Source organism: Mastigoproctus giganteus, chromosome 2 (genome assembly GCF_048544385.1).
Source record: "Mastigoproctus giganteus isolate SK-2022 chromosome 2, ASM4854438v1, whole genome shotgun sequence".
In the NCBI taxonomy this organism is placed as follows: domain Eukaryota; kingdom Metazoa; phylum Arthropoda; class Arachnida; order Uropygi; family Thelyphonidae; genus Mastigoproctus; species Mastigoproctus giganteus.
Window position 1 is genome coordinate 101,390,990 of NC_143576.1, and position 27,378 is coordinate 101,418,367.

The following is a 27,378-nucleotide window of genomic DNA, read 5'->3' on the forward strand; positions in this document are numbered from 1 at the left end:
GACTCCATTATTTTACCCGGAAAGAAGTTAAACTACTTGGTCTGTAATTAGTCGTGTCACCCTTCGATCCCCCTTTGTGAATTGGGGACACATTTGCACATCTCCAGTCCGTGGGGACCTCCCCTGAGTCCAAGGATTCTCATAATTATGGCTAAGGGTTTGCTTACTTCCTTTGTTGCCTCCTTTAATATAACTGGATATATCCCATCCACCCCAGGTGCCTTTCTTATGTTTAATTTCAACAATTTCTCCTCCACTTTGTTCTCAGTTATTACAAAATCATTAAGCACCCTGTTATAATTTGATAACCTTGTGGCATTTTCAAACCTTAATAACTCCTGATGTGTGAATGTAGATGCAAAATACTCATTCAGTTTGTTTGCTATCTGAGCAGGATTATTAACAGTCGAACCATCGATATTAAGAGGACCAATCAGATTCATCCTCTTCCTTTTAGAGTTTACATAAGTAAAGAAATCCTTGCTGTTTTTCTTAGCATCCTTTGCCAAAGATTTCTCGTAATCTGCCTTCGCCTACCTAACCTCCTTTGTGACTTGATTACAGACTAGCTTATATATATCATAGGCTTCTGTGTCGCCTGATAATTTATATGCATCCCATTCATTTTCTTCTCTTCATTTGACAACCGTTTAGGCCTAAACCTTGAACAATATTTCTTAATAGGTATGAAACGTTTAGTAGCTTCCACTATTAATTCCTCGAATGCTTCCCACTTAGAATTTGCTGTTGGTAACATCATCAGTTGGTCCCACTATACAGAATTTAAAAACTGTCTGAGATCACTATAGTCACCTTTATGGAAGCAAAAGCCCCTTCCTTTACTCCTGATGGTAATTATATCTTTAAGTAAATCCCACATCAGTACACTGTGATCACTGCCACCTAATGGTTCCTTTATATGCAAATTCTTAATACACGAATGATCACTGCTGATAACCAGATCATGAGTATTACCCTCTCTGGTTGCCTCTCGAACATACTGCTGCAGAAAACAATCATCCAATAAATCCACAAAAGTCTTACTTAGTGTGCGAGTGACTAACCCATAAGTTCCAGTCTATATCTGGGAAGTTAAAATCCCCCATTATAAGTCATTCTGATTTACTAGCCCACTCTATTTCTCTGTACAATTGTTCATTGTACTCATTCGAGTCATTAGGCCTATAACACACTCCTACTCTTATTTTTGCTTTCGTAGTGCTTATGTCACATCAAACTGACTCAGTGCACTGTTCATCTAAATCAACTGGATGCACTTCTTTTGATTTTATGTTTTTCTTAATTAACAGTATAACACCTCCTCCCTTCATATCCTGTCTATCCTTTCTGTACACATTGTACTCCCCAAATTCCAGTTCTGCATTCCTTATATCTGTGTGACACCACGTCTCTGCTATCCCAACAATATCCGCCTTTGATGTCTTGACCAACACTTCAAATTCATCAAATTTATTTACTATACTTCTAGCATTGGTATACATGCAAGTATACACGTACCTATTCTTATTATTATCTGTTTCACGATGACTGCCATCAGTCCCTGAAAACCCCAACACCCCTCGCTCCACGCCGCTGCTTATTCTAATAGAATTAGTGCAAGACTTACCTTCACCTCTGCCTGGAGCTACTTTTATCCTTTTAGTCTGTGAATCCCCCCAAGCTAGCAGTTTTCCGACCCACCTAACATTGCCTCGATGGCATCAGCATTGCACCCTTTCTGTTTAAGTGTATTCCATCCCTGTAGAAACAGTCTCTCCTGTTAACAAGCACAGGCCAGGCTGAAAAAAAATTTTACCCCTTGAGCCTTGCACATTTTCTCCAGGGCCGAATTGATTGACAAGGCTCTCATTATGTACTCACTGCTATCGTGTCTGGGCAGAATTGCAGACACTTTCAAATTTAACTCTAATTCATTACTTTTTTGCAACATTGACCTGTACTTGTTAAGGAAATCTGCAGATCTGCTACTCTTAATGTCATTGGTGCCAACACGTACAACAATATCACCCTTTCTGCCCTTAAAAGATGATATATGCTTTACAACGTCATCAACTTTTGCCCCTGGCAAACATACCCTGGTCTTATTCCATCTATCCTTTTAACACACTATATTCCCCGTCTCCCTTACAATAGAGTCACCGATGATAACTAACTCCTGTGGGACCAGCACCTTGGAGGTTGCCGCTATGTTGCCTGATGCCCAGGAGTGAGCTCTGGCATTGAATTGGGCAGCTGAGAGCTTGACGGGCCCCCTCATATTAATTTCTTCGAGGACATCTACCCTACACCTCAAGCTCTCAAAGAAGCCCATCAGAATGGTTAGTTGACGCCTAATTTCTAGACACTCTCTGCACCTGGCACACACAAAGACATCTTCCTTGACTAGATCACGTTCCGTTCCAGAGAGTTCGGCAAACATTTCACAAGTTGCACATTTTTTCAGGCTGTGATGCGTTTGAGAATCGCTCCCCGCCCTCAGTTCTCCCCCAAGTCACAGCACTCCTGCGACGTTGTGCTCGTTGCTTTTCTGCTCTAGTCTGGGGCATGATATTTTAAATTAATAAGGTCAATAAATTTAAATAATTAATTGTCAATACTACACTATCTAATAGAATACTAAATGCAGGGATGCGAATTACGCTATATTATTTTATGTTAGAGTTACGTAGTTACCACAATTAAAAATTTGAATTCCCTACCGCTCTATACAAAAACAATGGCTGCAAGATTCGAACGAAACAATGGTTTTACGTATAATGAGTAATAATCTACAAAAAGTCTTATCTAAATTAAAAATAAAAATAACTAGTGTATCTAGAACTATATGGCTACTTATAAAGTTCAATAAAAAATAACAATTAGGTAAATAAAATGGCAAACACATCGCTTTTTCGGAGCCTGTAATTCACAGCTGTAATTGAGGTTTATCTGTGATAAAATGCACGGTATTGCATTTGGGTAGTATTAATCCCAGAATAAAATCCCATCTGAGTGACACTAAACTTGAAGTAGTGGAATATGGGGGTCGGGGAGATCTAGGGGTAATTGAACAGTCCATCATCAAGTTTTCTGAGTAGGGAAAAAAGTTTTTAGACCAGTCCAGGAGGTTCTGTTGGTGATATATGGGAACTTTGCCAGCAGGGGTAAAGTGATGATTATCCCATTCTATAAGACAGCAGTTAAGCCAAATTTGTAATACTGCATACAGGTATTTTATTTTCATTACAATCCATTTTTTCTGCAATCCAAAATGATAAATTTCACAGGATAGAAGTTTTACATTGTGTTATACATGTTGTTACACCTTTTTTTTGTGTGTATCTATGTGTGTGTGTGTGTCTATGTGGTACGAAGATAAATTACTTAACAGTATCTTTCAAGTAGAAGCCAAAGAAATATAATGTGGTAATAGTTTCATCGTCTGATGTTTAGTTATGGTTAAATGTATTCCACCGATTCCCATTAATAAAAAAATAGGAAGAAGGTACTTATTTACTTTACATGGATAAATTACTACTTAACCTCAGAGCATCATTGGAGGCTTGAAGTGGTGAAACCCATGTTTAGTCTCTAGAGCAAAGTTTCCGGCATCCCCCCTCCCCCCATACTTCTCCTTCAACCCATGCACGGTACTAAGTACTATAGGTTTTGATACCTTTCGTGTTTGGGGTTTCCATAAAAAAAAAAAAAAATCAACTTTTATTCAAGAAAATGCTCTGAAACTTTTTTTTACAAAATCTGATTAGCTTATACATAACGATATATTATCTGTGTTATGTAACATAGTTGTGTTTTCACAGTATGAAAACACAACTGTGTTACATAACACAGAGTGTAAATCAGAAAACAGGCCTTGGGCATTGGGCTGTATATCACTATAATTTTTTGTTACAACCGACAAACTGGTTAAGTCAGACTTCGATAAAACAAAATACTATATGGCGTCCCTTCTTCAGCTAGATAATGGTGCTCTGAGTACACACACTGCTTAATATAACGGAAGAAGACTGGGCATGATCATAAAATCACAACTACAGTGACGCAGCATTATGCATGCGTAATGCTCACCAGCACTCATCGCCCTGTTGAATGGCAGACTCCATAATGGGGGTGTAAATGAACTTCCCTATTGCGATTCATAGTACGATTGCAGCTAGCAATGTGGAGTGCCATCAGCCATGAGCGCTGGCAGTAATTATGTGAATAGTTGGCAGTTTTAATGTTGTGATGGGATCAAGGTTATGTTGCTTGACCCAATAATACTTAGCAATAACAGAGCATTCAAAGTTGTTAATACGGAGAGCTACTTCATACTCTGCAACATGATCTCTGAAACACACAATCTCTGGAGGTTGAGAGATCGTGTTTCAGAGCATGAAGTGGCTCTCTGTACCACCGACTTTGAACTCCCTGATGTTACTGAGCATTATTGGGTCGAGCAACATAACCTTGATTCCCGTCACGTTAACTACTTGTGATTTCTGCCAGTGCTCGTGGCTTGAAGCACTCGTCATTGCTAGCTGCAATTGTACTGTGAATTGCAATAGGAGAGTTCATATACACCCCATTATGGAGTCTCCCATTCTACAATGCGATGAGTGCTGCATTACATAATGTATGCATTACGCATACATTATGCATGCGTAATGCTTTGTCATCGGAGTTGTGATTTTATGATCATGTCCAGTCTTCTTTTGTTATTTTAAACAGTGTGTATGTATATATATATATACACTCAGTGCACCATACACTATCTAGCTGATGGAGCGATGGCTCACCCCAAAATCTACTATTTTATTCCTTTGTTTTAAAGCTGTTATTCTATTTTAACGTTTTTATTTTGTTTTCTATCTGTTTTAATGCTTTATTTATGTATATTTCATATTGTATTTTATTTTATTTTATTTTAATAGTCTGACTTAGTAATATTAGTAATGTTAAAATGTTAGAAATATGCCATGATGTTAAACCCTAATTCTTTTGTGTGTTTGGTGTGAAGCTAAATTGTTTACGGCAGTGGTGTCCAACCTTTACCCGTATGGGGGCCGTATTCAAAGTTAGACTTGTTTCATGGGCTGCACAGAGTTATTCGAGAAACAATTGTGTCACATTTTATATATCTTATTACTTGTAAAAGGAAATTTCTATTTTCATGTTACCGTTTTTTCTTTTCAAGCTGTATATAAAAAAATGCAAATTCCAAGCACTTTTATGTGCAACAAATCTACGTTAGTGATTTATTTTTTAGATTTTATTAAAATTATAAAAATACGACTTACTTTTTCTTTTTTTTTTTTTTTTAAATACTTTACTTTTGTTTCTGTTTGAAATACTTCACTTTGTTTTAAAAAAATGCTTTACTTTTGTGTTTAAATACTCATTTTAGAAAATTTACAACCTGAAAAGGATCACTGCTTTTCAATATTAAGGTGAATAAATAAATATAATGATAAACCTAAAATTGAAATATTCAAAAATTTTATTAAGTACAATACAAAATAATATTTACTGGACAAAACTTCACATTTAATGAGATGATTGAGGTGGGATATTTTTCAAAAATTGTTCAAAATTTCGTTGCAAATTTGTGACACCAATCTCAATATATAATAAAGATTATGCCCTGATGGTATTTCTCAATGGAGCTCCAGGTCTTGGTAGTATTTCTCCACTTGCTCTCAAAACCTGCGGTCCTGAACTTACTCATGTTCTATGCCACCTGTATTCACTTTCTTATTGCAAAGGTGTTTTTCCTTCTACTTGGAAATTTGCTCATATCCAGCCAGTTCCTAAAGAGGGTGACAAATCCCTTTCATCCAATTACTTTTACTTTTTCTAAAGTAATAGAGAAATCACTTAACCGTCAACTCTTAAACTATCTAGAAACCTTCTGTCTGATCAGCAATCGTCAGTATGGATTTCGTCAGTGTTGATCCACAGGTGATATTCTGACCTGTGTTACCAATTTATGGACAAATTCAATGGAAAAGTTGGGGTGAAACACAAGCAGTTGCTCTGGACATCTCAAAGGCTTACGATCGTGTTTGGCATAAATATCTTCTAAACAAGCTTCCATCTTATGATTTGCCATCTGTTCTTTTTAATTGGGTATCCAGTTTTCTCTTCGACTGCTCACGGAGGGTGATAGTAGATGGCTCCCTGTCTTCTAATTTCACTACTAATGCTGTTGTCCTCCAAGGTTCAGTTCTTTCCCTGCATTCTTTTCCTCTTGTATATTAATGACCTTCTTTCATTGATCAGAAATCCTATCCATAGTTTTGCTGATGATAGCACATTGCATTCCACTTTGCAGTTTGAGAAACCTTGCCCTGCTCAATCAGCTTCAACTTCTTGAATATCCGCTACCAATTCCTTAAATGCCAATCTCCAGTGGGGCAAAGACAACTTAGTTTATTTCAATCCTTCTAAAACTCAGTCTTGTCTTATATCTCGCAAAAAGGATTCTTCTGCTCCTATGCTTATCTTTGGTGACACTCCAATTTCTAAGCAAGATGATATATCTCTTTTTGGGATTACCCTGACTTCTAATCCCTCTTGGCACAAGCACATTACAAATATTGCTTCCTCTGCATGTAAAAACTTGGCTTTCTCTTTCGCTCTCAGTGTTACTTTTCTTCCAAACAGCTGTTCACTCTGTACAAATTGCATATCCACCACCCTACCATGGAATTTTGTTCTCACATCTGGGGTGATGCCCCCAAAACCTCTCTCAGGCTTCTAGATTCCATTCAGAAGAGGGAATTTAAGTTAATTAATGACTCATCTCTAACGGAGTCTCTTCACTCGCTGTTTCATAGACGTTCTGTTTCTGCTGCATGCATTTTCTACAGATACTTCCATGGGCACTGTTCTTCTGAATTGGCTTCTATAATTCCTGCTCTCTCTTTCAAAACAGTCCGAACACGTGCCGCCACCAGCCAACGTCCATTTACTGTCCAACTTCAAACTCACAGAACAAACTTTTCATCTTCCTCGTTTATTCATTGAACTGCTGTTTTCTGGGACAACCTTCCTTCGTACATATTTCCTGAAAATTACAGTCAACAGAAGTTCAAGTCTAATGTAAATAAATATCTTCTTTTGTCTTCTCAACCTCCAACCAATGCATGTTACTATAAGTTCTAATACTTCTCTTGTTTGGGGGTTTCATAAAAAAAAAAAATTAAAATAAAAAAAAATGCTCATCTGTTATCCTGTTTCTTTTTGAATATTTATTTGATTTTACGAGTGAAAAAATTCTGCTTTCAAACATACGTTGATCCGAACAAAGTAGCCATTTTCATGGCATTTTCTTTTATTAGCGGAAAATCTTCAGATGGGGAAAGCCTTGTAGAATTGAAATAGTTTATTTTTTCAGTCTGTATACTTATTGATCTTCAAGCCAAATGATTCAAAAATAATTTTGAATTCTGGGATTGTACTTTTCAGCCATAGAAATAAATGAGTTCTCAAAACAAAAGCTTATGTCTTTCATGGGATTTTATATCAGAAAATCGACTTTCAAACTTTTCAAAAAGTAATTGTAATAATGAAAGGCAACAATTCTTTGGAAATGTGTTTCTCCTTTATCTCAGTACAATATTCAAAGTGAACTAAATTGTCTTGCTCAACTGGAATTTAAATAATAACTTATTCTGAAATGATTTGATGTCAACAAACTATTCAGACAAATTTTCCTTTCCCTTGTAGTTTTAAAATTAAGAGCATTTAAATGACTAGAAATGTATGTATGAATTGAAAGATCAAACAGCCACTCGATATTTGATAGTTGTTTTATTTGTTTCCTTTTTTCTGTGTTGAAATATTCAGTGATGTTTCAACAGTTACATTAAGGCCACGTGATCTTGAAAAATTTACAGTTGAAATAACCACATTCATAACGTTTTGGAGATCCAATACTTTCCCACAGAGAGCTTCTTGATGCACAATGCAGTGAATTCCAGTCAGAGTTTCAGCTCCGATATCTATCATTTTCATGGTTATTGTACTCATAAGCCCAATGTTTTTACCAGTCATATTTTTTGCACCACCAGTTGTGACTCCTACCAGGTTTTTAATATTTAATCCTAACTTTTCAATAGATTGCCAAAAATTTTCAAAAAGATTTTCACCTGTAGTTGTTCCATGCATACTCTGTAGATCAGCTAAATATTCAACTGGTACAATATTATCATTAATTCCACATATGAAGATGAGGAGTTGGGCTGTGTCATTTACATCAGTATTGTCATCCAGTGCCCACTGAAATATTTCATTTGTTTTATGTTTTCCAAAAGTTGTTCAAATAAATTCTTTCCAATGTCATCTACTCTTTATATAATTGTTTGTCAAGACAAACGAATATCTTGCATTGTTCATTTCTTCGGACAAATTTCTTCCAAAACTTTTAACAAACAACACTTAACAAATTCATTATCATTGAACGGTTTACTTTCAAAAGCAATCAAATATGCAACAAGATCTAGAAAATTTTGATAACTGGCACTTACAGCAGATAAATTTCTTGACTGATACCTTTTCAGTATGTTTTGTTGTTTTCTTAATTCGTTTTAAACACTTTTTTCTTTTCGCAGCACTCCTTTATGTTGATCATAAGATTTATGATTGGAATCAGTGTTATATTCTTTAAAAACTCACACAGTCTCCTGTCACACCAAATACACTGCTTTTTCATGGTAATCAATGAAGAAATAGTCTTCAGTCCACCTTGGATCAAAAACACGACACTCCAAATCGATTTTCCCCTTTTGGAACATTTTTAAGAATGGTTTTTTTTTATTATTATTATTATTTTTTTATTATTATTACTAGCCATATAGTGCAAGGAAGCCTGAGGCTTATGCTGCACCAGCTAAAAAAAAAAATTTCCGAGTTACCCAGAATCACCAAGAAACAGAAGAATGGTGATATAGGATAGGTTGTTGTTGCTGCTATTATGATTTATACAGCATGTTAGTACTTGACACCATACTGTGCAGGCTGAAAATGAATAACTCATAGAGGAAACTTGCCCTACAAATGACACATAAGATCAGCTAATTACAGCTCAGAATAAGGATTTGGGATTCAAATTCAAACCCAGCCTTCCCTGAGTGAGAAATGGTAAAATCATTATATCAGATAGGTCCACATTAACCCTCCCATAATATATATATATATATATATATACACACATACATACATACATACATGCATACACACACACACACATACAACATATATACAACATTTAAAATATTCAAATCCAAAATAAAAGAAAACTATCTGTAAATGGAATAATTTCCAGAAATCATACAGAAAAAGCAAAAAAAGTTGTCAACTATGGAACAATTTCAGAAACAAACATGGTTAATAAACATGTAAATGAAAACACACACACATATATATATATATATATATAACACAATAACATATGGCATATTTCATTTCATAACCCGAATCCATTAATTTAAAGCTCCCTTCTTATTTTAATATATGGCATCACTATTTAAGGCACTTGAACATTATATTTTAAGATTAAGTATCTTACAACAATACAGTAACTACCATTAAGCCAGTGAAAGAATTCCGATTTTCTATAAGATATTAAATAACTTCATGAGTAACTTCTATCTTTAAACAATATGCATGCAATGTTTCAGTTATAGGTGCTCTACAAGAATGCCTGAAATGTATTACAGTAGAACAGAAAACAAAAAAGAAACATCACCACATCATACCAAAATTATCAACTGCCATAAGGCAGCAGAAACACAAGAAAACTTATGGCTTCAGTTCTAAACAAATATAAATCTTAAATTTAAACTACATTTTTTTTTCATGTCTTGTAAAAAATTTAATATTTTAATAGATGCAACTGCGAATTATTTAAACATGTTTGTACTCCTTAGAATAAATAACTGAACCTTAAAATTGGTTTCACTTGTACACACTTTGGAAGTGTGATATTCTTCATATTACTCAACAATAAAAAGTTGATGTTCAATTTAGTGGTACCTATGTTTATTTATTTTTTTGATGAGTTTTTTTTTTGCAGTCCTTTTTATACATTTACAGGTAAAATATCCCAAAATTTAAATACAATTCATATATTTATACTGAAGACGTAATTTGATTTTTTGATATGTTTAAGAAAAGGTCATACATACTTTTAAAGCTGTTTAAACATCAACTTCTTAAAATATGAAACATACACAGAGAACTAATTAATAAAGTATTCACAAAGCATAAATCAAAATATTTATAAATATAATAATGTTGTTTCGTCTTCAAGATATATTTGGCAAATGTTTTATCTAACCATTATGCATACATATTTGTTGCCTGAATTTAAATTAAAAAAAAAAAAATAATAATAATAAAATAACCAGTGGTTGAAGTTTTATATAAACAATCAAGCATACTTAGGAAAATAATTACAATCTTTGAGGGAAATATACCTTCCTAGTTAACATGGACGTGATGCAAGGAATTTGCTTTTTGCCATGCATATCAGAATCAGTTGGTACGCAAGAAATAAATTCGTACGCAACGATTCGATTGACAATGGTTAGAAGACTTAGTAGATCTTTCTCTTGGCCGTACTTGTCCAGTGCAGCACATAATGCTTGAATAAACCACGATCCGTTCATCGTATTTCTCCAGGAATAAAATCCTGGAATGGTTGAATAAGCAATGAGAAAATCGGCATGAGAAGGAATTCTATAAACATGCGATACGCTATCTGTTTCGTCATGAGAAAATAATTCTACTCCATGATCCAGCCTGTCACCTTGACAAGCCTGAATAAAAAATAATTTTGGTTTTCCAGCTAAAGTTGTACACGCATCTCCAAGAAAAGGCTTAAAGATGTGATCAGTTGGAAACCTACCATCTTTACCGTATAAAAAACCAGCATCGCCATGTGTCAAAATACAACAAGCGAAACAATCCCTGTCTTTATGGTTTTCTTTACTTATCTCCTCTAACGTACCCAAAATTTTTTCTGTGGTGAAGTCGGTGTGGATAGTTACATCGAAGTGCATCTGTCTGAAACACCGATTAAGATTGAAAGCATCAACATCAGTTCCTCTTCTGTCAGACAATTTTGTATGTTGTTCAAATTTTTTGTTATTGAAAATAAGGCATTTTCCACGTGAGGAATGGTTCATATTGTAACTTTCGCTATCTGGTGGGGTATCCATTATTCCCATGTTCCGAGAAGAAATAGGTTGGGGGCGAAAACAATCAAACAATGCATCTCTCGCATCACGAACATCTTCACTCATTTCGTGGTTACTTTGAGCCATGACTGTTTTTCCACAAAGCATTCAAAGGAAACAGAACAAATGACACACAGATACTGTAGTAACTCTGTAGGGATACTGTAGGGACAAATTTCTTCCAAAACTTTTAACAAACAACGCTTAACAAATTCATTATCATTGAACGGTTTACTTTCAAAAGCAATCAAATATGCAACAAGATCTAGAAAATTTTGATAACTGGCACTTACAGCAGATAAATTTCTTGACTGATACCTTTTCAGTATGTTTTGTTGTTTTCTTAATTCGTTTTAAACACTTTTTTCTTTTCGCAGCACTCCTTTATGTTGATCATAAGATTTATGATTGGAATCAGTGTTATATTCTTTAAAAACTCACACAGTCTCCTGTCACACCAAATACACTGCTTTTTCATGGTAATCAATGAAGAAATAGTCTTCAGTCCACCTTGGATCAAAAACACGACACTCCAAATCGATTTTCCCCTTTTGGAACATTTTTAAGAATGGTTTTTTTTTATTTTCAATACAAATTAATAATTAATTCAATGCAGTAAACAAGCTATATCAAAATACATAACTGTATTTAGCATACATACGATTGCACTGAACCACATGTACATGTTTGATACAGTCGAGCTGGAAGCTTGCATGTCTATACATGCAGTGGAGATCAATGCTGTTTTAGTAAACTTTCTGCGCGGGCCATATAAAAATTATTCACGGGCTGTAGGTTGGACACTACTGGTTTACGGCATACTTGAATAATATGCCAAATAAATACATGTAATGTACATCTAGGTGTTTCGTATATTATAAAATTTGAAAAAGGTAGCACAGTTTCTTAACTTTATTATCGTTATCATTATTAATAGTGGCATATGATGAAAGAAAGCAAGCTTATAAAGCGTCAGCTAAAAAAAACAAACAAACCTCCCACATCACCTGTTTATCTTCTACAATAATTTGTCTAGTTCTCCCTTGAATTTAGTTAAACTGCCCACTTCTGCAATGCCATATGGAAGTTTGTTCCAACAATCAGCCACCTGCTGGCTAAAGTTAAATTTCCACACATCTCTCCTGCAACTATTGTGTAGTCAGAGCAAGAGGAGGAATGCCATTAGCAGTGAGAGTTTACTCAGTCCATATGATTTTTGGCGCCTCTGTAGCCAGGTGGGAAGGAGCAGCAGTGCGTAGCACACGCTTCTTGATGAGACCGGGGTTCGAGCCCATCACCATCAAATACGGAGGATGCGGAAAGGTCAGGGAATGACCACTGCATATTCCCAGAGCAATATGGCCTTAGTTGCTAATGCTCCTAAAAACCAAATAACAAACAAACAAAACAATATGATTTTCCAACTGATGATAAATGCTATATAATCAGATATTTGAAAGCAAATGTGAATATAAAAAGTAATCTGAAATATATAGGGAAAAATAGATGAAGCATTTCAAAGTGAAGCTGACAATGTCAGCTTCACTTTGAAATTTTTTTTTTTGTAAAAAAAAATTTCTAAGTGAATTTTCAAAGTGAAATTTCAATGTCAGCTTCACTTTGAAATTTTTTTTTTGTAAAAAAAAAATTCTGACATGTATTCTCCCAATTCCTCCATTTATCATATTAATAGCTGTTTATCTTATACACTCAGTGTGATCATTGAATTATGACCAACCCCCCCCTCCCCCATCTGTGGACTATGCCGCATAGCTCACAGTATAAAAAGCCATTCAGAGCAGTGGTAATGGTCATGCAAGTCAAAGTGATAAAGTAGTAACATAGTAAAGGTATCATGGAGTTTCAAAAGGGCATGATTGTGGGAGTTTGTGTGTCACATGCTTCCATATTGGAAATGACATGTCTTGTTGGTTGCTCATAGCCCACTGTGGTTAAGGTGTACAAAGAGTAAAGTGTGTAAAGGATTATGCAAGGTGGATGTTCTTGGTGAGCAAAAGGTGCAATACATTGTATTGCACCTTTCGCTCACCAAGAAGGTCATTGTGCAACAGTTGACATCTCAGTATAATATGGGGAATGCAAGAATAATATTCCAAATGACAATGCACTGCATGCTCAGACATATGGTGTTACCACAGCAAGTGATCCAAGAGACACCCTCACTTCACTGCTGATCATTGTTGACAGTGAATACTGTGGTGTCAACAACATGCTGGTTGGACACTTGAGGAAATGAGTCCATAGACCCATCATGCATGGTGCCCACTATCCAGGCAAGTGGTGGTGGTTGTTTTATGTGGACATGTTTTGCTGGAAAGAACTAGGACTGCTGGTGCATATTGACCAACATTTCACTGGTGAGGTTTATTGGCAGCTCTTTGGAACAGGAAATCACGTGTATGGACACACAACTGTCATCTATTCCAACACTGTTGAAAGCCTTGCAGGCAGCATGGCTGCAGATCCCTTCTGTTGCCTTGAGACATTTAGTAGAGCCAATGCCTATGCAAATTGCGGCTGTTATCTGTGAGAATGACGACCCAACATGTTATCGGGTAGGTGGTTGCAAAACAATGATCATAGAGTATAATTTGAACTGGTACCTGTTATACTCCCATTATATCCATTGAGCTGTTAATGGTGCTTGTATTTGTACTACTGGAAAAAATTTAAATAAAAAAATCTATTCACCATTGCATTATAAATTTTCTAAAACTTGAAAAAAAATGATGATTGTAGTTCATTTTATGATTAACATATTCTATTTTTACAATACATTTAAGAGTACAGGTAACCCTCATATAACACGGTAGTTAAGTTCCAATAAAATCTCATGTAGTGTGGAACCGTGTTATATGGGACTAAGAACCAGTACAAAAATGGGGGTTACGTTCCAAAAGCTAACAAAAATATGTCTTTTTTAAATAACTATTGGAAACTTAATTTTTATTAAAAATAGTAATAACTGAACAAACGTATTGCAAACTGTGATTATTTTTTTTGTCAGATGATGTAGTACATTTATTTTATTTGCTTCCTCTTCTTTGCTGCTAAGGACTATCAAATGAGAATGTTTTCTCTGCTGCAGAATATCTTCACCTTCTGAACTTTCTTTTGCAGTATCTAGATTTTGTGTATCTTCTTCTCTCTTTAAAAAAATCAGTAATCTGGGTTTGTTTTCTTTTGATGCAATAGATCTTTGTAAATTTCATGGTATGGAGCTAAGCATTTTTGAAGCTCCCTTTTGAACTTTGTGCTCCTTTCATTTGAAGGATCTGCATTTAAAAAATAAGATTCTAATTGCTCAGCTAAGTTTATGCATTCCCGTATGCTTTTTAGTGTAAAATTTGGAATTTCAAAATTTTCAAATGTGCTATCATCCTCTGAATTGATTGCTTCATTTAAATTTAAATTTTTTGCAATGTATGATACCTTTCCCCCTTTTTTAAGATGATCCAAAATTTTTATCTTTGATTCTAGAGAAATAAAGTTTGTGGTGCTTTTTTACTTTCCTTAGGCATAATTTAGGACTGGAATTTAATTCACACCAAAGAAATTATTCCAATACAGTTCTTAAGAACAAAGTTTAGCAATACATACCCAGAAAAATTTATAAATGATCAAATAAAAACCAATATAACTTTACAAAAAAGTCACGAACTGTAAGCTTCTTAGTCAATTTTTTATGGTCTCAAACACGCAAAAGTTTAATAGCACAAAATGTAACATGGGGATTTCCCAATAATTTTTTTTTGCATAATGACTAGCAAGTCAACAGCGGGGATTCACAAAAAAAGAATGGAAATGTTGAAAAATTACATGCAACATAATAGCAGGGTTCCCCCCCCCCCACACAAAAACTCAAAAATACTGCATCATGTGAGGTTTGCCATATTTCTCTAACTGTGTTAGAATGAAACTGTGTTATATGAGGGTTGCCTGTATTATCTAGAGAAATATATTTGATAAAAAATCTACAGTCATGACCATGTTATAATGTTATAAAATTGGAGTACTGTGATAAAAGTTAGGATAAAATTAAAGAAAAAAAAAAAAAAAGAGGAAGATTGATTCAAAAAAGATTTGTATTCACCCAACAGTAGTTGTGATAGAAAGATGAATTTTTTTTTTTTTTCTTGTTTAATAAATTGAAATCTCTATTTTTTCTATATATTTTCTGCCCAGGAACAATAGGAAGGATTATATGCTGTGAAAGCCTTGTAGATTAATTTAAGACTTGAAGGACTCTGCAAGGCTTTTGGGGGGAAATTTCTATCAGCTTAGCCCACACTTGTATGTAGAAGGAATTTGTTTTGTAGAGACAGGATACCTTTAAACAAAGGTGGTCCAAGAGTTTTTGCCAGTATTATTGGTTTTTTTTTTAGGAGCATTAGTAACTAAGGCCATATTGCTCCAGGATATGTGGTGGTCATTCCCTGACCTTTCCGCATCCTCCGTATTTGGTGGTGACGGGCTCGAACCCCGGTCTAATCAAGAAGCGTGTGCTATGCACTGCTGCTCCTTCCCACCTGGCTATGGAGGCGCCCCAGTATTATTGAGGATACCTTAAAGGTTCAGGGGAAACCGCTAGTTTGGGGTAATACAGATACAAGGATAATATCTTGTTTGTTACCGCAACAGAACATATATTAGCAAAATGTTCTTAGGGCAGTAATGTTTCAAATGAGCCAGTAGTTAATTCGCATTAGTTGAGGCATATGATGCAAGAAAGCAAGCTTATATAGTATCAGGGAAAAAAAAAAAAAAAAACCTTCCCATTTCACCCATCCGGTAACTCTAAATGTTTGTCTAGTTCAGCCTTAAATTTATTTAAGCTATCAACTTCCACAACAACAGATGAAAGTCTGTTCCAGCAATCAACTACCCATTGGCTAAAAACAAACTTCCACACATCTATTCTACAACTGTCTTTTCTCAATTTGAATCTATGCCCCCTCAGGTTCTTAGTCTGAGCAAGCAGAAGTATCCCATCAGCACTGAGCCTGCTCAAACCATTCAAGGCCTTATACACCTCAATCAGATCACTGAGCAGGTGCCTAGTCTTCAGATGCTGCAACTTGAGAACTTAAAGCTTTCTACATACGTGCACCCCTTTGTTCCTCTCACTAATCTTGTTGCCCTTCTCTGTACTCGTTCTAGCAACTCTACATCCTTCCTAAAATGAATCTTAAATAACTTTAAGGGGTGTGTCAGGGTAGTTAGCAATACAAGAACACTAAGTCTTAATTGTTTATACAGTAATGTCAGAAGTGTTGTCAATAAAATAAGTGAATTCAAAGTGTTGGTTAGGACAAGTAACACTGATATAATAGGGCTTATGGAAACCTGATTCCAACATAGGAGATGATGAGTTTCAGTACGTATGTATAATGTATTTAGGAAGGATAGGGAAGATAGAAGGGGTGGCGAAATCACGCTTCTTGTCAAAAGAAGCCTAAGCATATAAAAAGCTTTTCCCAAATTCAGACGTTTCGCATGCGAGTTTGGAATCTGTATGGTGTGAGATAGTTGGAAGCAAAGATATAATGAGAGTGGAAGTAATTTACAGGCTGGGTGATTGTGAAGATTATGACGAGAGCTTCTACATGCAAATAGAATGGAGAAGTAAGCATGAATGTCTTATTATGGATGATTTTAATTTGCCTCTAATTGATTATTATTATTATTTGTCCCTGATTGGGGGATTCCACTCCGTAATGGGTACTGCTACCAAGTACACAGGGTGGTTGTAATGTCTGGTGTTACTGTTTTGGTCAAAGAAATCTCTGACTTTCCTACAGGTGTTCAGGATTGTGACTTTCTGGAGTTCCTTGTAGGTGTTCTCTGGGAGACCTAGTGCTGCTAGGCTGCTATGTAGAGTCTTCAGCACGATGATTGGGATGGTTAATACTTCTTGCATGGGCCACATCTCCTTGACCTCATGTCTCAGGTTCGTGTACTTCCTAATTTTTTCCCCATGGGTTTTCTGGACATTGCTAGTGTTGGGCACCACTATATCAATCAGGTAGGTAGCCTTTTCCATTTTGTCCACAAGAGTCATGTCCGGTCTGTTGTGCAGGATGGTCTTATCCGTTATTATGGCATGGTCTCAGTACAGCATGTGGGTTCTGGTCTCTAGTATTGCCGGCGGTTCGTACTTGCAGTATGGTACACTTTCTTTGGTCAACTGGTATTTTCCTCGCTAGCTTCTGATGTATTATCCTGGCTACCTGGTCATGTCTATGAGCGTACTCAGTCTGGGTGATAACCTTGCACCATGCAGTGATGTGTTAGATCGTTTCTGAGACCAGGTGGCATTGTTGACATGTGTCATCTGACATTCTGGGCTTCTTTGCGATGTGTTTTCTATAGTATCTGGTGTTGATTACCTGGTCTTGGGTGGCCAGCATGAATCCTTCAGTCTCAGGGAAGAGCGTCCCGCTTGGGAGCCATGCATTGGAAGTAAAGTTATCGATGTGATCTTGATGGAGGTACACTGCAGTGTCTTCTTTGCCCATCTTTCTAACTTCGTTTCTTGTGCCGTCTGGGCGGGAGGGGGGATCCTCGCTTAGGTTGAGTCGGGTATACCACTTATCTGTCTTCCTTATGGCATGGCCGACCGGGCTAGCCGAGTGGGTAAAGTACCTGCCCGGCAACCCAAAGGTCGCGGGTTCGATTCCCGCCTCGGGCTTGGATCAAAGTACTGCAAAAACCTTGGGAGGTGCAATATGGCCACAGAAGCCGATGCGCCAACAACTACAAAATCAATCAATCAACCTTATGGCATGGTGGAGTGGGGCAGTGTTGTTCTCAATGTAATCCTTCAGGTTAACTATTGCTGTTTTCTGTTGCTCTATCAAGTCTATTAGGCCCCTTCCTCCCTCTTTCTGAGCTATTGTTAGTCTCTCCACTTCTGATTTCAGGTGGTGTTGGCAACTCTTGGTCATCATTGTCCTTGTTTTTCGCATGATATCTTCTACCTCGGTGTTAGTCCAATCTATGACCCCGAAGGCGTATGTTAGTACTGAAGCTGCATAGCTGTTTATGGCTTTAACTGCATTTCCTCCGTTCAATTTTGCTTTCAGCAGGCTTCTGAGTCTCTGATGATATTTTTCTGTCAGGCTCTTCTTGATTTCCTTGTGCTCTAACTGCTGAGCTGAAACATACCTATGTAGTAGTAGTAGTAGTAGTGGTAGTGGTATGTGATGCAAGAAAGCAAGTGTATGAGCTTATGGAGCATCAGCAAAAAAAAAAAAAAAAAAAAAAAAATCACAGCATTCCCTCCAAATGCCTGTCCAGTTCCTCCATAAATTTATTTAACCTATCAACTTCCACAAGGACAGATGGAAGTTTGTTCCAGCTCTGTTCTACATCTGTCTTTTCTTAATTTGAATTTATGCCCCCTTAGGTTCGTAATCTGAAAAAGAGGAAGGATCCCATCAGAATTCAGCGTGCTCAACCCATTCAAGGCCTTGTACACCTCAATCATATCACCATGCAGGTGCCTAGTCTCCAGCCACTGTAATTTGCAGAACTTAAGCCTCTCTTGGTAAGAGGATCCCTTCATTCCCCTCACAAATCTCGTTGCCTTTCTCTGAACATGCTCAAGCAAATCTACATCCTTCTTAAAATGAGGCCTCCAAACCTGTATGCAGTACTCAAGGCATGGCCTGACCATTGCCTTATACAGAGGGACAATCACCTCCTTTTCCCTGCTAGCAAAATTCCTATATATCGTTGACAAAACCCCATGACCTGCCCTGGCAGCCTGTCTGCATTGCTCAGAAAACTTCATATCTGACTGCACAATTACTCCCAGGTCTTTTTCATTTTCTACCACCTTAAGTGTAGTACCGCAGAGTTGGTACATTTCTCTAGGGTTACTTCTACGTATATGCAGTACTTTACATTTGTCAAGGTTGAGCTTCAGTTGCCACTTTTAGCATTAGCATTAGTAGAGGCATTTGATGCAAGAAAGCAAGCTTATGCAGCATCAGCCAAAAAAAAAAAAAAAAAACCCACTTCCACTTCACCCCTCTGTTCGTTCAAAATACCTGTCCAGCTGAGCCTTAAACTTATTTAGGCTATCAGCCTCCACTACAAGGGATGGAAGTCTGTTCCACCAACCAACCACCCGCTGGCTAAAGGCAAATTTCCGCACGTCTATCCTACATCTGTCTTTCCTCAATTTGAATTTATGCCCTCTCAGGTGATTATTCTGAGCTAGAGGAAGAATCCCATCAGCATTGAGCATGCTCAAACCATTCAAGGCTTTATACACCTCTATCAGATCACCTCGCTGGTGCCTAGTCTCCAGACACTGTAATTTGCAAATCTTAAGCCTTTCTTCGTAAGAGCACCCCTTTGTTCCATTCACTAATCTTGTTGCCCTTCTCTGTACTCGTTCCAGCTGCTCTACATCCTTCTTGAAATGAGGCCTCCAGACCTGTATACAGTACTCTAGGTGTGGCCTGACCATTGCCTTATACAAAGGAATAATCACCTCCTTATCCCTGCTGGAAAAATTCCTGTATATCATTGACAATACTCCATGAGCTACTCTTGCAGCCCGTCTGCACTGCTCAGAGAACTTCATATCTGCCTGCACAACCACCCCCAAGTCCCTTTCATTCTCTACCACTGTCAGTGTAGTACCACAGAGTTGATACGTTGCTCTGGGTTTGCTGTTTCCCATGTGTAGTACTTTACATTTGTCAATGTTAAACTTCATTTTCCACCTCTCAGCCCATCTGCTCAACCTTTCCAGATCCTGTTGCAGCAGCATAGTGTCAGTAGTGTCCTTGACAACCCTGCCAACCTTTGTATCGTCTGCAAACTTGGACATTAAGCTTGATATACCATCATCAATATCATTTATAAATACAGAAAACAATAATGGACCCAACACTGAGCCCTGAGGGACTCCACTAATAACATTAGTCCATGATGAGCAGTGTCCATTGATTACCACTCTATGTCTTCTCCCCCTCAACCACCCCTTTATCCATAGCAGCAATTTGCCTCCAATGTCACACTGCTCCAATTTGTGTAGCAGTCTTCCATGTGCAACAGTATCAAAAGCCTTTCTAAGATCCAAGTATATAATATCAAAGTTATTCCCTGCATCCAGTTCTTTTGTGACTGCATCGTAGTATCCAATCAAATTGGTCAGGCAAGACTTCCCCTTAACAAAACCATGCTGTGTCCGAGCTATAACTGAAGTCTTGTCTAAATGATCCTGCAGTGCTTCTTTAACCAGTGCCTCCATTAATTTTCCTGGAACAGAAGTTAAGCTCACAAGTCTATAATTACTTGTGTCAGCCTTTGATCCTCCTTTGTGAATTGGGGTCACATTTGCACATTTCCAGTCTATGGGTACCTCCCCTGAGTCCAAGGAAGCTCTCATAATTATGGCTAAGGGTTTGCTTACTTCCTTTGCTGCCTCCTTTAATATAACTGGATAGATCCCATCCAACCAGGTGCCTTTTTTATGTTTATCCTCAACAATCTCTCCTGCACTTTCCTCTCAGTTATTACAAAATCATCTAGCTCACTGCCAATGTTTAATTTACCTACGTCATTCTCCTTCCTGAATAACTCCTCATGTGTTGAATGTAGATGCAAAATATTCATTTAGTTTGTTAGCTACCTGAGCAGGATCATCAACAGTTGACCCATCAATATCAAGTGGACCAATCTGATTCATCCCCTTCCTTCTAGAGTTTACATAAGTAAAGAACTCTTTGCTGTTTTTCTTTGCATCCCTTGCCAAGGATTTCTCGTAATCTGCCTTCGCCTGGCTAACCTCCTTTGTAACTTGGTTGCATATCAACTTGTATCTATCATAGGCTTCTGTGTCATGTGTTAATTTGTAAGTATCCCATGCATTTTTCTTCTCTGCCATATGCCTCATTAGTTCATCTGACATCCATTTTGGCCTAAACCTTGAACAATATTTCTTAGTTGGTATGTAAAGCCTAGTAGCTTCCAAGATAAGTTCTTTGAATGCTTCCCATTTTGAATTTGCTGTTGGTAACATCATCAGTTGGTCCCACTGTATAGAATTTAAATACTGTCTCAGTCCATCGTAGTCGCCTTTACGGAAGCAATAACCCTTCCCTTTACCCCTAATGGTAGTTACCTCTTTGAGTAAATCCCACTTCAGCACACTGTGATCACTGCCACCTAGTGGTTCATTTATCTGCAGATTCTTAATGCATGAAGAATCACTGCTGATAATCAAATCAAGAGTATTACTCCCTCTAGTTGCCTCCCGAACATGCTGATGTAGAAAACAATCATCCAATAAATCCACAAAAGCCCTGCTAGTGTGTGAGTGACCAGCCCCCAAATTCCAGTCAATATCTGGGAAATTAAAATCTCCCATTTTAAGACTCTCTGATTTACTGGCCCACTCTATTTCCCTGTACAGTTCCTTATTATACTCATCAGAGTCATTAGGCATATAGCACACTCCTACTCTCAATTTTGATCTCCCAATGCTTATGTCACACCAAACTGACTCGACACTGCACTGTCCAGCGATGTTGACTGGCTTCACTTCCTTGGTTTTTATGTGTTTCTTAACTAATAGCATAACCCCCCCCCCCTTCCTATCCTGTCTATCCTTTCTGTAGACGTTGTACTCCCCAAATTGCAGTTCTGCATCCCTTATATCTGTGTGACACCACGTCTCTGATATCCCAACAATATCTGCCTTTGATGTTTTGAGCAATACCTCAAATTCATCAAATTTATTTACTAAACTCCTAGCATTGGTGTACACGCAAGTATACCTGCACCTGTTTCTATTCTTAGCTACCCTAACACAACCCATGTGTTTACTTGTACCGCAATGGCTCCCAGCAGTCTCTGAAATATCATGCATCTTGTTTTTCAGGCTTCTGCTCATTCTAATAGAAGCAGTGCAAGAATCTCTTTCACCTCTGCCAGTGGCTACTGTCAATCTATTGGTCTTTGTCCCCCCCCAAGCTAGCAGTTTTCCGACCCACCTAACACTGCCTCGATAGCATCAGCAAATATTCTTGCACCAAATATTCTTGCACACTTCTTAGCCCATCTGCCCAAATTATCTAGATCTTGTTGCAGTAGCACACTGCCATTACTGTCATTAACAACCCTGCCAACCTTAGTATCATCTGCAAACTTCGACACTAATCCTGATATACCTTCATCAATATCATTGATAAATATACAAAACAACAGAGGACCCAACACCGAACCTTGTGGGACTCCACTAATAACATTAGTCCACGAAGAGCAGCACCCATTAATTACCACCGTCTGTCTTCTCCCACTCAACCATCCTTTTATCCCTTGTAGCAACTTACCCTTAATACCATTCTGCTCCAATTTGTACAATAGTCTTCCATGCGCAACAGTGTCAAAAGCTTTCCTGAAATCCAAATATATGATATCAAAATTATGCATCCAGTTCCTTTGTAACCACATCATAATATCCTATCAAATTTGTCAGACAAGACTTTCCCTTAACAAACCCATGCTGTGTCTGAATTTTTGCTGCAGTCTTGTCTAGATGATCCTGCAATGCATCTTTAACCAGTGACTCCATTATTTTACCCTGAACAGATGTTAAACTAACTGGTCTGTAATTACTCGTGTCATCCTTCGATCCCCCTTTGTGAATTGGGGCACATTTGCACATCTCCAGTCCGTGGGGACTTCCCTTGAGTCCAAGGATGCTCTCATAATTATGGCTAAGGGTTTGCTTAGTTGCTTTGCCGCCTCCTTTAATATAACTGTATAGATCCCATCCACCCCAGGTGCCTTTCTTATGTTTAACTTCAACAATTTCTTCTCCACTTTGCTCTCAGTTATTACAAAATAATTAAAAACCCTGCTACAATTTGATAACCTTCTGCCATTTTGAAACCTTAATAACTCCTCATGTATGAATGTAGATGCAAAATACGCATTCAGTTTGTTTGCTATCTGAGCAGGATCGTCAACAGTCGAACCATTGATATCAAGTGGACCAATCAGCTTCATCCCCTTCCTTTTAGAGTTTATATATGTAAAGAAACCCTTGCTGTTTTTCTTAGCATCTTTTGCCAAAGATTTCTCGTAATCTGCTTTCGCCTGCCTAACCTCCTTTGTGACCTGATTACAGACTAGCTTATATCTGCCATAAGCTTCTGAGTCGCTTAATAATTTATATGCATCCCATGCATTTTTCTTCTCTTTCACAAGTCTCATTAGTTCATTTGATAACCATTTAGGTCTAAACCTTTGTAGGTATTTGTAGGTCACTATCTGTCATAGCCTCGATCTCTTTACCAGTCAGCAGTTGGTAGTTTCAGCCGACTAATTTTCCCTGGTGCAATGTGTGGGTCTTACATTTTTCTAGATCAAATTCCATCCTGATGTCCTTGCTGAATTCTTCGTTGATCCGGAGTAGTTGTTGGAGTTGCTTCTCGGTTGCCGCATAGAGCTTGATGTCTTCCATGTACATCAGGTGGCTGAGGGTGTACAGGTTCTTTCTTCCTTCTTTGAGGTTATATCCCTACTTGCTGCCATTAAACATGGTGGATAGTGGGTTGAGTGTTAGACAGAACCACAGTGGGCTCAGTGCATCTCCCTGAAAAATTCCTCTTCTAATGGGGATTGGCCTGGTTGTAATGTTCTCGTCCTTAATTTTGGTACTCCATTTCACCATTGTTGCTCCTAGGAAGTTTGTCGCTATCGGATTGACCTTGTAGATCTTCAGGATCTCTATTAACCAGCTATGAGGTACGGAGTCGTAATTGATGTAGCCCGTGTATAGGATGGAGTGCTTCTTGTAGGCTTGCTCCATAACTGCGGGGCGCCTCCGTAACGAGGTGGACAGGAACAGCAGTGCGTAGCACATACTTCTTGATTAGACCGGGGTTCGAGCCCATGACCACGAAATACCGAGGATGGGAAAGGTTAGGGAATGACCACGGCATATTCCTGGAGCAATATTGCCTTAATGTTAATGCTCCTAAAAACCAAAAAATAACAATAATAAGAACCATAGCTGCGGCTTCTATGGATAATTGCGCTTGCGGTAATTTATGTAGGCCGTGAATAGGATGCAGTGCTTCTTGTAGGCTTGCTCTATAACTGCTGCATCTATGGTTAATTGCTCCTTAGCTTGCATTGTTTCTGCTGTTCGCCCATTATGTTCTGACTTTCTAAGAGGTCTGATATCTTCTTGGTTATGCAGCTGTGTAACCAAGGTCTTGTACATCTTAGAATGTTGTAAATCATTTGGAGTCAGGTGATTGCTCTGTATTTTGCCGGGTTTCTTGTATATTCGTCTTTAGGTTTCAGATGTGTGACTCCTTCAGTGAGAAACTTCGGGATTGTCTCTGGGTGCCTTATCATTCGAGTGAACTGCACTGCTAAATGCTTGTTTATGCAGGTGAGCTTCTTGTATCAGTAGTTTTGGACATTATCAATTCCTGGGGTTCGCTAGTTGTGGGTGTTCCTGATTGACTGTTTTACTTCTTCTCGAATCTCCCACTCTCTCATCTCTTGTATGTCCATGGTTTCCTTCCGTTCCACTTCTATCCAGGGTGCTCTGCTGTTATGTCTTACTTCACTGCTCGAGATATTTCCTCAGTCGTCTTCTTCTCAGGTGGTCCATTTCCTGCTTTCTCATCTTCACCCAGTTTCCCGTAGAAGACTCTTTGGTCCTCATCGAAGATTCGGTTGTTTATTTTCCTCTGGGAACTCTCTTTGTATTGGTGTATTCTCTTGCTGAGTGCAAGGAGGTTCTGCTTCAGTGTGTCGAAGTATTCTCCTATTCTCTGATTTTTGGTCTCAAGTTTGCTGTGGACGCTGTCTCTCTTGAGGATGCTCTTCACCTTTCCAATCAATTTCTTTCTTCTATTACCCTGTTGGTACTGGGTCAGTTGACCTATCTTGACTCTTAATTCTTCTATCTTCCGTTGAAGTCTTCTTTCCCAAGCTGGTGGTTCCTTCTGTTTTCGGTTCTTCTGCCGCTGGTTTCTCGATTCTTTTCCATTAATCCTAGTAGCTGCTATGGCAGCACCGTATACAGCTGTGTGGATAGCCTCTAGCGTTGCACCATTGTTGTCAAGATTATGTGGCATTATTTGCCAATTGAGGTGGTCTGTTACTCTCCATTTGGACTCTGCTTCAGTATCACATGGGTTCTTGTTGGGTCCATTCTTTCAAATTCTGTTAGGGCCTTCTTCCACTTGTCTTCTATTCTGGATATCATGACTTCGTCTCTTTCTACTTCAGCTACTCTGGATTGTATTTCTTCTTGCTGTTCCTAATCTGGTTCCATATTGACCATATTTTTTGTGCTTTGTAGTTGATCGCTCACATCCTGCTTGAATTTTTCGAAGATGGCAGGAGCTATTAGGTTCTTCTTTGGTCCGCTAATTACTGTTCGGTGATCTGAATATCCGAGTATCCTTCCAACCACTTGGTATGTAGGTGCCTCCATAGCCAGGTGGGCAGCAGCAGCAGCAGTGTGTAGCACACGCTTCTTGATTAGACTGGGGTTTGAGCCCATGACCACCACATACGGAGGATGCGGAAAGGTCAGGGATTGACCACCGCATATCCCCGGAGCAATATGGTCTTAGTTATTAATGCTCCAAAAAACTAAATAACAAACAAACAAACTGGGTATGTAGTTCCAACCTGTATATTGGGAGACCTAGTGTCATATTGGTCTGTAGCCTTGTTATTTCATTGTATACTCGCATGATGTACGTATTCATTTCAATGGTCCACTTCATGCATTGGTGTTTTCTCACTTCCTGTGTGGTCACTACCATAGTTGCACAGGAAGCACTTCCAGTTGGTGGGGCTGGATGGTCTTGCCCTTCTCTTGTGGTCCAACTTTTCAAACTGACCCCTCTGCCTAAGACCTGAACGCGAGTGACTTTATCCTGCTCCACACGCGATGCACTAAGAATAATATTTTTCTGCAACATCATCCATCTATGGAGGTGGACTTGTTTAGCTTCGGCTTATGTCCAGTGGTTTTAATTTTTTTAGTTCTCGTGAGTGACACCAGATGGCACCAATATCTGCCTGAGCCATCACTCCAACCTTGGGGAGGGTAAGTCGAATGGAGTAATTTTCGCAATATTTTTTTTAATTTTTTTATCATCATTTTAATATTATTATTATACCGGTCTCCCAGTGTAATAGAGCCGCGCTCGCTTCTACCAAGGCATAATTCAAACCCGAGTCTATCAGCCTGGTAGTCCAGTGTCTTACCCACTGGGCCATCGCATCCATTTATTATTATTATTATTGTTGCTATTATATTATTTGGTAGCAGTACCCGTCACGGAGTGGCGGGTACTGCTACCCATCACAGTGGTATACCCGCCAACCTAAGTCAGAAAATTTCTGACTTAGGTTGAGTCGGGTATACCACTTATCTATCTTCCTTATGGCATGGTGGAGTTGTGCCGTTGTTCTCAATGTAATCCTTCAGGTTAACTATTGCAGTTCAGGATTGCGAACTTTCTGGAGTTCAGGACTACAGGTGTTCAGGATTGCGTCTCTCTGGAGTTCCTTGTAGGTGTTCTCCGGGAGACCTATTGCTGCAAGGCTGCTATGTAGAGTCTTTGGTACCATACCGGTAGTTGACACGATGATCGATACATCTCCTTGACATCATGTCTCAGGTTCATGTACTTCCCAATTTTTTCCTCATGGGTTTTCTGGACATTGCTCGTGTTGAGCACCACTATGTCAATCAGGTAGGTAGCCTTTTCGATCTTGTCCACAAGGGTTATGTCCAGTCTGTTGTGTGGGTTGGTCTTATCCGTTATTATGGCGCGGTCCCAGTACAGCTTGTGGGTTCGGGTCTCTAGTACTGCCTGGGGTTCGTACTTGTAGTATGGTACACTTTCTTTGATCAACTGGTATTTCCTTTCTAGCTTCTGATGTATTATCCTGGCTACCTGGCCGTGTCTCTGAGTGTACTCAGTCTGGGTGATCACCTTGCACCCCACGATGATGTATTGGATTGTTTCTGAGGCCAGGTGGCATCGTGGACATGTCATCAGATACTCCAGGCTACTTTGCGATGTATTTTCTGTAGTGTCTGGTCTTG

At 38.3% G+C, this 27,378-nt stretch overlaps 2 protein-coding genes across 2 annotated transcripts in view; one reads left to right on the plus strand and one right to left on the minus strand.

The window, feature by feature from the left end:
- The window catches only part of LOC150089465 (uncharacterized), a 1,372,165-nt gene that overhangs the window by 753,231 nt on the left and 591,556 nt on the right, over positions 1 to 27,378 (plus strand). The window lies entirely within an intron of this gene.
- LOC150089466 (caspase drICE-like) lies at positions 10,458 to 11,343 on the minus strand. The gene has a single exon (XM_090387815.1). The coding sequence runs from the start codon at positions 11,328 to 11,330 to the stop codon at positions 10,458 to 10,460; it is 873 nt and encodes a 290-aa protein (XP_090243941.1). The 5' UTR covers positions 11,331 to 11,343.